Below are 13,094 nucleotides of genomic sequence, written 5' to 3'. Positions count from 1 at the left end.
AGGGCGCCACACTACTCTTTATTAATAAACGTTGTCTAGAGTTGACAGAACATAGTTCTAACTTAGTTGGATGAACCCTTTGGTGCAAACCTATAGGTCTTGAGTTCAAACCCCCAAACCACTTGATTTTATTTTTTCTTTTTAAAATTATGCTAGACATTGTAGTATGTTCTAAAATATAGAACCCAGCTCCATATTGTTTTTAAAACTTTTTATCATTTTTTAAATCATTGTAGGAGTTCAAAATAAAACATACTGCCTCCTATTTGTTTTAATGGATACACATGTACATAGCGTGGCCGATCTATTTATTAGAGAAACAAACGCAAGCTAAACCATTGCTATTAGTTTTTGGATTGCTCTAATCATAGTTGTGTTTTCCGTTTGCAGATTAGCGGGGGATGAGCCAGGCCTGCTTATTTAATTTTCTCAACAACAGCAATAGTAAATATTGTACTGATAAATATACCCTAGCAGTGTCTTTTTTTCAAAAACAATCATGTATTTTGTTTCCCTTTTGCAGATGACAAGGACTGTGATATGCTGCAGAATCAAGACCAAAACAAGGAAATCAATGGTTTTGAGTATGTGGCCCATACCATTTTCTCTACAAATTAATCTGTTTAGTCCATGCATGCATGAAATGTCTGACAGAAGTTCAGAATCCGTAGTCTAGACATGATCAGAAACCACGTGTATACTTCACTTCACAGTGAAATGGTAAAGTAATCCCTACTTACGGTGATGAGAAATTTGGTTAACCTCATTTGTGATATGATTCACATATGTTTCAAATTTTATTGCAGTCAAACATTTTGCTACTATGTCCGCCGCAACGCGCGGGGAATCATCTAGTATATATGAAGTCATCAAACCAAATGTTTGTGTGATACACGGAAGTTGTATCTATATATGCAAAATCAAGGCCACGAAGATTTTATTGCTTCAAAAGGATCGACTCTTCGTATGGCTAGTAAATGGTTCATGAGATAACCTCACGGGAAGATGCGGATTATCAGGATAGTCAGAGAATTCTTGTTCTATTGCTTGCAACACTAACATTTCTGTATCTATATACTTGATGAGCTGCAAATATCCCGTTAAGATTAGGATAGTTAAGATTTTATTGCTTGCAATTAGAAGTTAAGTTATAGTTTCAGGATCAATTAAAATCTTGCAATTAGAAGTATATATTGATGTACACTAACGTTAGTTTGCTTCACAAAGGTTTTGTACATTAATACATACGTTCTGGAGCAATAAAAACTGAGTATGGTACGTCTTGCATGGTAAACCACGCAAATTGTTTAAGGGAGAAAAACTGAGTGTGGCACTACAAAAATATCTCAAGATTGAACTAGAGAACCATACATATTCGGCTTTGGATTTCTCCTTCTCCACAACATATACACATTTGAGCAAACTCGGTATGTTGTAGGATCCGCTGAACCACAATGTGCATTTATGTACGCACTAAGCTTGCCAAAATCTGTACACTGTCCATCCACGGCTCGCCAAGGCATAGGGACACATTTCTGTACACAAAGGTTTGCTTCACAAAGGTTTGGTTTGATGACTTCATATATATATCCATCCTATGATAAACTAATAGCAATGATTTAGCTTGCGTTTGTTTCTCTAATAAGCAGATCCGCCACACTATGTACATGTGTATCAATTAAAACAAATAGGAGGCGGTATGTTTTATTTTGGACTCCTACAATGATTTATAAATGATAAAAAAATTTAAAAACAATACGGAGCTGGGTTCTATATTTTAGAACATACTACAATGTCTAGCATAATTTTAAAAAGAAAAAATAAAATCAAGTGGTTTGGGGGTTTGAACTCAAGACCTAGAGGTTTGCACCAAAGGGTTCACCCAACTAAACTACCACTATGTTCTATCAGCTCTAGACAATAAAGAGTAGTGTGGCGCCCTTGCCATGGGCGCCACACATGCTTCCACGTTGGCAGCTGTAGGCCACGCACGCTCATGCACGCCACGTAGGCAAGATGTGTGACGCCCATCTCATGGGCGCCACACAGTGCAGTGTGGCTCCCCTCGCATAGGCGCCACACAAAAGGGTTAGATGGGTGAAATAATTTCGCCGGAGGGTCAGTCTGTGTTTTTCTTTCACTTTTGGGTTATTTTTGTGCAAACCGGCTGTGTACGCAGATCGGGGTGGCGGCTGCCGTTAACTGTGGCAGGGGTGATGAAGAGACTCGGGGGTCGAGGGAGCACACTCAGCCTGCCTCCGGCCCTCGGCGCCTGCCCGTCGCGGAGAGACTACTGCCCCTGCAGGAGAAAGCAGGAGGTACCTTTTTTATTTGCGGATGTATGCAGGAGGTACTCTTGCGTTTTACTTCATGTAGCCTATAGTGATTCTTCACACCAGACATGCATTTTGCACAGACTGAGCAAGAACAGTAGCCAACCTTTTTTGAGCTGTAGGCAACCCTTTGGAGGTTTCGATGATTTTTCTTTGGTCGTCTGCAGTTCATATCGATATGTATAATGTATTTCTCAATCCATGCGCCTATTCCCTTAGACTTTGTTTCCCAGATGTGCTCGTTGAGGACACTTTAGACCCGGAATTTGGGTGGATTATTAGAGCTTGAACCAATACAAGTTTTCCCGATAGTTTGATAATTAGGTAACTGATTTTGCTATTTCTCAGCCGCTTGCGAATTTCTTAGTTTTCACTGTACGGAAAAGTTACGCCAGAGTTCAAGGTTGGACAGTCATATTACGCATTGCATTTCCAAACAGAGGGAGCATGATCTGATGACTCGATTTATTGAGCACTTGTTGATAATTTTTCGTAGCTCTACTCCTGAGATTTTTATATGCATAATTGTCATGTCGCCTTCAGGTGCAGGCCAACCAATTCATAAGTTAAGATGCACTACTTTGAAGGAAGTATCAGAAGGACTTGGAAACAATCATTGAATTAGGAGCTAACTTACACAATTTCGCTCTCACTGATAGCCATATCTGCTAGTTGTTGCTATTTCTGGACTTCAACAGGCTCACTATACATGTGCCTAATCTGTTTTTCTACTTCAACAAATTTGAGCCAGTACAAATAGTACAATGGAGGTCAGATTAGTGTCGATAGTTGGTACAATGGAAGTCAAGTTAATGCCGATAGTTGGCAACAGGGGCATTAAGTAGGCAAGGATCTTTGATTAATCCCGTTGGTGTTGTCACTCCCTTGAATATGAATACTACCCATATGCTGATATATACCCCTCTAATTGTGATATATATACCCCTCTTATTGCTACGGATGCTAGGCAGCCAGCCAGACAGTGATCAAGAGGAATAACAAGCACCATGGAGCCTGGAAGCTTTGTTGATTGGAGGGGAAACACCATCAATAAAAACATGCATGGCGGAGTCAGAGCAGCATCGTTTTTGCATGGTAAGTCACTATACACCGAATTCTAGTTTCCATACATACTTACGTATACTTTGGGCATGCAATATCTTACTGTTTCCCATTTTCAAGCTTCTGTCCTGAGTTCAAAATATTGAACCATTTTTGTATGTATCCCCTTGGCAGTTCTGACTGTGGTTACCAACGTGGTTAAAATCCCAAACCTGCTGAATCTGGTCACTTACCTCCGTGTAACAATGCATATGGGGGTCTCCCGCTCTGCAACTACGGCCACTAATTTTTTTGGTGCCACGTCTGGATTTGGACTGATAGGAGCTTTCCTCTCTGACTCCTACATTGCTCGCTCTAGAACTATGCTCCTCTTTGGTCCATTTATGTTTCTGGTAATTGCATCTTCCTCTGTTCAGTTATGTTTATGATCAAGAAAACTATTATTTTGTTGCTTACATCTTCTCTTGCTTTTTTGTAATAATAAGCTATGCCAACAATAGAGAGCTGCAATAATGCCTATATTAATATTTTTTAAGCATAAGCATCTGTTATTTAAAGAATTGAATGTTAAGTCCTACTACTGTCTTAGCACCCTCAGATAGGTGCTAAAACAGATTACACAATTTCTCCAAAATCTATTATATACTAAAAGCAAAATAAGGGTGGTTTTAGAGGCACCAGGTTAATTCACATATGCTAATAAAATATAGACGGTGATTTTTATCTTAATGTCTAAGATTAAAGGATAACAAGTATTACATATAACTATATGTGTGTACAGAATTAACCCATGGCACGTCTAAAATTTAATGAGTAAGATATAAGGATCGGCAGCCTTAAAAGAAGTACTACCAACTATGCTGGTACATAACGACATGGTTCGTGGAAAACGTGGTTCCTACCATTGAAGCGTACAACAGCAGGACTCAACTTGAAGCAAAAATTGCTATCCTTAACAGAAGATTGCTTAATCTTTCTCTTTGTCCATAAATTTCGTGGAAGACCAAAGATCTACTAATCTTTTTCTTCCTTGCATGCTTCACAATCTTCAGGGTATCAACATGAAAAAAAAACGAATTTGAAATCTGTCGGACAATTTGTTTGACCAGATATTCCCACCTTCCGAAAAAAATATCTCAACTTTGTCTAGATTTACACGTAGCTACACACTAAAATATACCACACACAAAAAAGCAAGACACTAAAATATATCTAGATACATGCGTATCTTAAGATAGTTAAGATATCTTATTATGGAAGAGGGAGTGTATTTCCGATGCAGCGCACTAATAAAATGTCTGATGTTTGATAAAATTTTCTATACGTGTCAAGAAAGAAAAACCTTATGTATAAATCTGTCCGATGTTAATACCTCATGCATGTACCATTTTGAAACAAAAAAAAGATCTAAAAGAAGGTTATTAATTTGAAGACAAAAAGAAATCTACCCGTATCTCTTCCTTGCGTAGTTACACGTGCATGGTCGGACAAACTCAAATGCATCAGGGTGTAAGAAAAGCTTTCTAATCTATAGAAATAGTAGCGCGAATGATCAGTCGACTCCAGTTTTTTGTGTAATGCAATTTAGTGGCAATAAATATCTAAATAAAATTTAAATATATAAATATCAACGAATATAACGGATGATCCAAAATATAACCTGTAAAACTCATAGCCATGTTGAAAAACTCATATGTGGCAAGAGTAGGACTTAAGATTTCGGGAGGTACGGTGTCCAAGGGCATACTGCTCGCATGACATACCAACAAATTTATCGAATTGGTCGAACTACAAAGGTATAAGCGAAGAAAAGTACTAAAAGATTACAAAAATAAATTCATTTACCCATACTACAAATATAAACTAATATATCAAATAATCATAAAATACATGAAATTTAAATTAAGCTCACATGTTATGAAAAAACATATTAGACTTCAATTCACATAGTAGAGTCATACACTACTCCAAGCTTGACTAACAAATTCACCGATGCGGACTACGGATATATTTTATTATTATGACATGGTAGAAAGGAAACTGTATATAGGCTCTAAATTTATAATCATTTATACGTACATATGAATATCAATGAATATGTAAAATGTTAAAAACAATGATGACATGCCAAATTTTGAAATCTGACTCAAAATTTTGAATGATCATATGAGACATGGAAATTAAAATATTGGACCCTAAAATTGTTGGAAGTGCGGTTGCCGGGGATACACGGCTCGCAACTCGTACTGCCAATTTTGTCAAACTCTCAAAACTAACAAGAAAAGGGTGAGAAAATTATGAATATGCCCTAAAAAATTTATTTGTATGCAATACAAACATATATGACTATCTCCAAAAGTTAAACTAAGCACAAAGGTTAAAATACATATGCTAGATTGATTTCAAAAGGTAGGAGCCAGGCCCAGGGCAACAAGGGCCACGGCCCTGGGCGCTGGAAAAGTTTCCTCTTACCTCTACCGGAAAAAACATAGTGGCCCGGGGCGCAGGCCAGGTCACCAAATCGTGGAACTGTCGTTTCGCCTCCAATCTCGCGCCAGCCACGCGCTGCGCCCGTTGACGCAACTCCCCCACGCGATATGTGAAGGGATCAATCTTCGCAGCTTCGTCGCTGCACGGCGACACACCCACGCCGGTCGCCCGCCCCGGCGCCCCTGCCTGCCTGCGTACTTGCCGCCGCGGCGCCACCTCTGGCCATCGTCACTGCTGCATCGCCCCGCGTCCCCGCCCCAGGCCACTGACCGCTGTCCCGCCGGATTTCTAGCCCCATGCTGTCGAGTTGATCGATCTCCAACTGTCCGGTAACTTTTTGTTTAACAAATAGACATGTAATGAGGGATGGCAAGTGGGAATAGTCGAATAGAGGATGAATAAATTGAGTTTAACAATTGTTTGTAATTGATTTCAAGTTTAGGAATAGAAGATGAAGCGATATTTTCCATCGATCTCAACATAGAATGCATCAATCTGAAGAAATTCCTTAAAGAAAAAATGCTACTCAAACTGAATCAACTCCCCAAAGTAAATTTTTTTGCGCTATTACAAGAGTTTTTTATAGTTGATTTTTAACTTTAATGTTTGGCCCGGGGCTTGCTTCAATCCTGGCTCCGACACTGTCATATGATCATTGTATGGACGGTGGCAAGGGATACAGTGCTTGCAATATAGATTAGCAAATTCAAAGAATTGTCAAACTACTAGTAAAAAATGTGACCCATGGGATTTGCTGGCTCCATGAATTACCGCGTGACAAAAGTAGATCCATAGGATAATATCAAAACCTCAGCAGAGCCAATTGGCCTTGATTCCATATGACACCATCTCAACCATTAGGACATTCTTATGAATAAAATACTAAGTAACCTAAGATAACTATACTACACCCAAGGAGATAGATGTGTGCCTCCCTTGCTTGCATAATCTTATAAGTTGTTGAAGGTGAAGGGAACCATACGTTAATTGGGATATGTTCGTCGCCAGAAAAGGGAAATGACACAGAGGAGGTTCGAGGACGAATTCTAGATTCTAAGGGGCATCTAGGATACTTAATAGATGATTTATTTAGACATGTGTTAACTAAAATAATCAAAAATAACATAATAAAATTAACATTCTTACAAACCCTTGCAAATTATTTATGCTTGTATCAAACATCAGGTATGCCTGGTTAAAAACTCAAGATTAATTATATTGACTGAAAATATGTAATATCATCATGTTAAATAAAGAGGATGCCCTCGCGATTGCGAGGGCCACTGTGCTAGTTCATCTTAAATTTGATTTTATTTTTTTATAATTTCTCGTAATAGTGGTTTGGTCTCACTAGCATTGAGGAAAAATGTTATCTGCTTAGCGGATTAGTTTTCCATAGCTGAAATTGGTGCCTGTACAAAGTTATATGGGTTGAGGTGAGCATGGACTTTACATATTATTAATAAAACAACGCTTTGCCTCTAGCATATGGAGCAAATGCTAAAACTTAGAGCTGCCTTTTATAAATAAATAAAAATACTCAACCAACAGGCAGTAGCACATGTGTCATTTCTATTTAGAAGAAAAACCTTGAGGCACCAATGGGAGGCCAGACCTCAAACTCATGTGATCTGAGCGAGCACACAGGATGCTATCTAACTGAGTGATGCCAGTTCATAAGAGCTGCATTACAACTTGTCATGTTTATCAGATGCAATGATCATGAAGCCACAGTCATCGAGCAAATTTGGCATTCCAGGTCAAGCCGTTTCTAATATGGAAGCTCTGCTGCACTGATCTCTAGCCAATTCTTGACAAGTTGGAAGATAAACTTGTGGGATGGTGTGCCGGCATGACTAGAGACTTGAACCCAAGGCCTATGGACATAAAGAGGGCAAGCATTTTTTTGCAAAAGCCAAGACTTGAACCCAAGACTCTGCTCTGATATTTACTCTGTTTTTATATACAAGGCCACTTTGTTTTTTGAGACAAACTTTGATTAATAATTAGGTCAACCAAATATAAGTTGCATGTCATTCAAAACTATATCATCGGATGCAGATTTTAATGAAGTTTTCAATGGTATATTTTTAGATACATATAACTTACATTTGGTTGCTTAAATCATTAGTCAAAGGGTGACATGAAAAACGATGTGGCCTTGTATTCATGAATGGAGGGAGTACCATATTTAAGTTTCATGTCCAAACTTAAATATAGCCAGAAGAGTAAATGGTACTGGGAGTCACACAACTTGTCCCGCGTGTGCACTTAAGTTACGGAAGTTGCAAAATGTGCAAATGAGTCACATAAATTTACTTCCGTGTGCACGCTAGGTCACAAACCGGTCAGCTGTCTGGTTTCGCAAAAATACCACTCTGAAAATTTGCAGAAACAACCCTTATTATCTCTATGTCCTGAAAAAGTCAACCCCAGAGTAACCAACCTGTCCATGCGGGTCCCACCTGTCAGGCGCGTAGGAAAGAAATAAAATCAACATAGGCCCAACATGGGGAATCGAACTTGATACCTATTGGTCCAAGCTTGCGCATGAAACCAGGACACCACTCGTTCACTTCAGTACAAGATGTGGTTACGCCTTATTATACTATATATGCCTGTGGAGAATTAGTTTATTAAAAAAATTAAATTTGAGTTAAAAATACAAGTTTTAATTCGGAAATACATATACATTGTTTTTTTTTTTTGATAGCCATATACATTGTTATTATGTACGTGCGAAGATGCGGTAAAAAATTCTTTATGATTTGGGCTGTAGAAAAAAATATCGGAAATACATATACATTGAGAACAACATTTTTTTAGCTTGCTGAAATTTTCGAAACATCCACCTTTCAGTCTCAAAATAATATGCTAAAAAATACGTTGTGTTTTTGGAAATAAAAAAATACAAAATTCTGACAAAAGTACTTTCTGAATAATTATTTTCAACAGCCCAAATCATAAAGATTTTTTACCGCAACTTATCACGCACATAATAACAACTAGGGGCTTAGCCCATTATCAGTTTAGGGTTTAGCTCTTTATATATCAGATGTAACGATGCAAAACAATCAAGCAATAATCAGATTCATTATTGCCGAATCCCTGAGGAGTCGGTCTCCCAAACCTAGCCGCCGCCTTCCTCTTCTCCGCGCGCACGACGGCGCCCAGCCGCCGGCGTCCGCCGCCTCGTCCGCACACCACTCCCTCCTTCCCCTACAAACTACGTCCTAGGCCCGGTAGAGCTGTTAGTTCTACCACTCTGCAACCAAGAGCCAAGTGCACATCAAACCCTCACCATTATAGCTAAATAACCATATGCTTTAGTGTATCAATTTTTTTCTTGGAATTGCAAAACCGATATGGTTCCAGAACAAGAACAACCAATGGTAAGCATCCTATAGATTTAAAAGATATGTAAGACATAACCTTTTTCACACGTTAATGAGGCATGTCACGGCCGGCGAGCGGCGAGCGGCGACTACTAACATTTGAAGCTAGACATAGGGGTCGGAAGGGCATGACCGGCGTACCATGAAGTAGGGGATCATGAGAGACCTGCAAGTTTCAGCTATCCCCTTGAAACAACGGTAGAAGACAACAATCAGGCAGATTAGTCATGAAGGCACATATTCTTGACATCATTTGAATCAGACGAAGAACAACATACTCAAGCAGAATAATCACCCTATACATGACGCAGTCCATCTGAATCATCTTGTACATGCACTTGCCATAGTGCTCGCCCGCTCTATGGATGCCTTCGGTGCCACGCCACCCAGTGCCAGAACTGTTATTGACACCACCCTTGCCGGTGCCAGCATCGTCGAAGCAGTCTTCAGTCAGCTAGGTAAAATATACCGTAATTAACATCCGCGTGGGGATATTTGGTGTTTGACTTGATCGGACGAAGCGGAGTAGGGAGAATAGATTGGATGGCCAGGATCTTTTCAATGACGACCACCAAAGTGCGTTGAGTGTCAAACGACCAACTCCCATTTAATAGTAAAGATGTATATGTATTTCCGAAATAAAAATTGTATTTTTAAATTTCAAAATTTGAAATATGCTAATTCTCCAGAGTAATATATAATATAATTATATATAATCCAGTGAAAGTACGCAAGTGATCAGGTGGTTTGTTGGTTCTACACACCCGCATGTACCTAGCAGGTCTCAATGTCGAATCCCCATCCTGCCCCTATTTCCATTTTACTTATTTCCTATGCGCCTGACATGTGGGACCCGCCTGGACAGGCTGGTCATCCTGGATTGACTTCATCAGGAAATATATACCGTAAGGATGTTTCTACAAATTTTCTGGCGTATTTTTTTGAAACCAGCCAGCAGATCCAGGGAATAGATATAGTAAGGGTGTTTCTGTAAATTTTCTGGCGGTATTTTTACAAAACCAAACAGCATACCGGTTTGTGACCTGGCATGCACACTAAAGTAAAGTTATGTGACTCATTTGTACATTTCGCAACTTCCGTGACTTAAGTGCACATGTGGGACAAGTTGTGTGACCCCAGTGCCATTTACTCTAGCCAGAAAGAGGGCAAGCATTTTTTTTTTCTAAATTGCGAAAGCCGAGATTTGAACCCAATAGTTGTGCTCTGATACCATTTTAAGTTTCATGAACTAACCAGTACAACCAGAAGTCCAAACTGATGGAGAAGGTCGGGCAGTAAACATATGCTTCAACACTTCTAATACAAAATGGCAGCACACTTTGGTGGGTGTTGGAGAAATAGAACTTGTCATATTTTAATAAAACTCAATCCCTGACATTACTTACTCTGACATATCCTTGACCATAAAATCAACTTAATGTGGATATGTAGGGTTATCTTTTGGTGTAAAGTGCTACTATTAGCATCTCCTTATTTGTCCTATCCTATAGAGCCCTTGGTTGACACCCTTCACGGTGTTTAGATGTAAAGTGTTATCAATTATTGTACACAATAGTTTTCTCAGCTTCTAAAATTCTTTCTAAGGATGTCATGTCCATGATTTCAAACAGTTTAGATTGCGGCGTCAAGATCTTAATCAAATGTACTCTGGCTCACAGCTGTTTTATGGACCTTCTATAGGGATATGGATTGCTCGCACTACAAGCGTACCTTCCCTCACTCCATCCACCACCTTGCAACATTGAAGCAGAGCTAAACAACTGTAAAGAGGTCCATGGATGGAATGCTACCTTATTATACACAGCCTTGTATATGAGTGCATTTGGTGATGGTTTTATTGGTGTTTGCTTGCCATCCCTCGGAGCAGACCAATTTGACCATGAAGATCCCTCTGAGTCCCGCAAACAGTCCAGCTTCTTTAATTGGTATAGCTTTGGAATCTCCTTTGGCGGGTCTGTAGGGATTATTCTCATAGTGTGGCTCGAGAACTACAAAGGGTGGGATATCGGACTTGGGGTGTGTTCAATCCTAATTCTGTTTGGATTGCTCATTGTTGCTGCTGGTCTCCCTTTCTACCGCAACCATGTACCAGAAGGAAGCCCTCTAACTCGAATATTGCAGGTTTTGATTTACATAAGATACCATCCCAATTCTCAGTAAATGTGTTAGAAACACTGGCTGACTACAATCTTGTCTCCCCAGGTTCTTGTGGTTGCATTCAGGAACAGGAAGCTTGAACTTCCCGAGAAACAGGAAGAAGCACATGAAAGCTGTACTGGGACAAGGACAGGTTCTGCTGGCGCACTCTCTCAAGCAAGTAGTCTGAAGTAAGATTCTGTAAAAGAATATGATTTTCTGATCTCTGTGGACTACTTATCAAGTTGGCATAGAAATTAGATAATAGAGTTTTAGTCATGTTCGCTATTATAAACACTTTCATGCATCTTGCCAGATTCCTCAACAAAGCTTGCATCAATCGTGGCAATAATGGAGCCTGGTCGGTTCGCAGCGCGACGAAGGTGGAGGAGACCAAGATTGTGTTGCGTGTGCTCCCTCTGTTCATCAGCTCCATGGTTGGTTATATATCGAATGTTATCCTCTTCACATTCACTGTTCAGCAAGGTGGCATGACGAACACCAGGCTCGGCAAGATCCATGTTCCCCCAGCGACACTCTTTATCATCCCCAACGCATTCCAGATGATAATGCTTGCTGTCTATGACCAGTTCATTGTGCCATTCTTGCGTAGACGCACAGGCTATGTTGGTGGCATCACTCATTTGCAACGCATTGGTATAGGCTTCGCCTCCATGTTACTTGCGTCGGTAATCGCAGCAATTGTTGAGAGGAAGAGAAAGGAAGCTGTGGTGCAGATGTCCCTGTTCTGGCTTGCACCTCAGGTTGTCCTGCTTGGCGTGTCAGATGTGACGTCATTCACCGGGCTTCTGGAGTTCTTCAATAGTGAGGCTCCACGTGGCATGAAGTCTATTGCCACTGCATTGTTCTGGTGTGTGCTGGGGGTCGCATCATTGATGGCCACATTGCTGGTGGAAATTGTGAACTGGGCTACACGGCATGGTCACCAGGGAGGCTGGCTCGAGGGTACAAGTTTGGACAACAGCCATCTTGACCTGTTCTATTGGGTTGTGGCTATTGTCGCATTGCTTGGCTTCTTCAACTACATGTACTGGGCCAAGAAGTATGTCTACCAGCACAATCCACGCATTGTTGAGAACTCTGCTGATCGGGATTCGCTTTGAGATATTGCATATCCATTGTTTTTATTTCAGAAAAAAGGAGAAGAATGCCTGATTCACCAGGACATGGATTATTCCAGTTTGCAGAGCAATATGTAAGCCTGTACCAACGTTCTGTTGTGACATGTTTATTGGCTGGTTCAGTCTTTGATAGTCCATTTGTAAAATTGCCAAAAGAAATGGCTTTTGCCATAGCACTTTCTAACCTGGATGGTTCCTTGCAAAGTACATCCAAGGGAAAATTTGTTACATGTCTGAACGTCGAGTTGTCATCCTGTCATATTTAAGCAATGGTCACTCCTAAAAGAATTGTATATCATTCATCTTCAGTACTTATCAGTCATACACATCGCAGGATCGCTTTCTTTACTCCCGCAGTTCATTTGCTTAGCTCATTCTATAGGTTAAATTCGAATCTCCTCTTTGTTTCGGAAACTGGATCATCGCTTCAGGCTTGGGAGTTGAGGCAGGCACACGTAGCATATATGTCACCTAGGGCCGTGGTTGCTCCCCACGGCCTCGTCGCCGGACGCCTC

The 13,094-nt window shown here is 40.2% G+C and overlaps 1 protein-coding gene across 1 annotated transcript; it reads left to right on the top strand.

The window, feature by feature from the left end:
* Nucleotides 1-3,340: 3,340 nt before the first annotated feature.
* On the top strand, nt 3,341-12,561 carry LOC124646627 (protein NRT1/ PTR FAMILY 4.6-like). The gene is made up of 5 exons (XM_047186720.1): nt 3,341-3,428; nt 3,570-3,787; nt 10,982-11,422; nt 11,504-11,628; nt 11,754-12,561. Exons 1-5 carry the CDS (start codon nt 3,341-3,343, stop codon nt 12,559-12,561), a joined length of 1,680 nt encoding a protein of 559 aa, XP_047042676.1.
* Nucleotides 12,562-13,094: the final 533 nt, after the last annotated feature.

This window comes from Lolium rigidum, chromosome 4 (assembly GCF_022539505.1).
Source record: "Lolium rigidum isolate FL_2022 chromosome 4, APGP_CSIRO_Lrig_0.1, whole genome shotgun sequence".
In the NCBI taxonomy this organism is placed as follows: domain Eukaryota; kingdom Viridiplantae; phylum Streptophyta; class Magnoliopsida; order Poales; family Poaceae; genus Lolium; species Lolium rigidum.
Note: the sequence above shows the minus strand (reverse complement) of the source record. Positions and strands in the feature narration are given on the sequence as shown.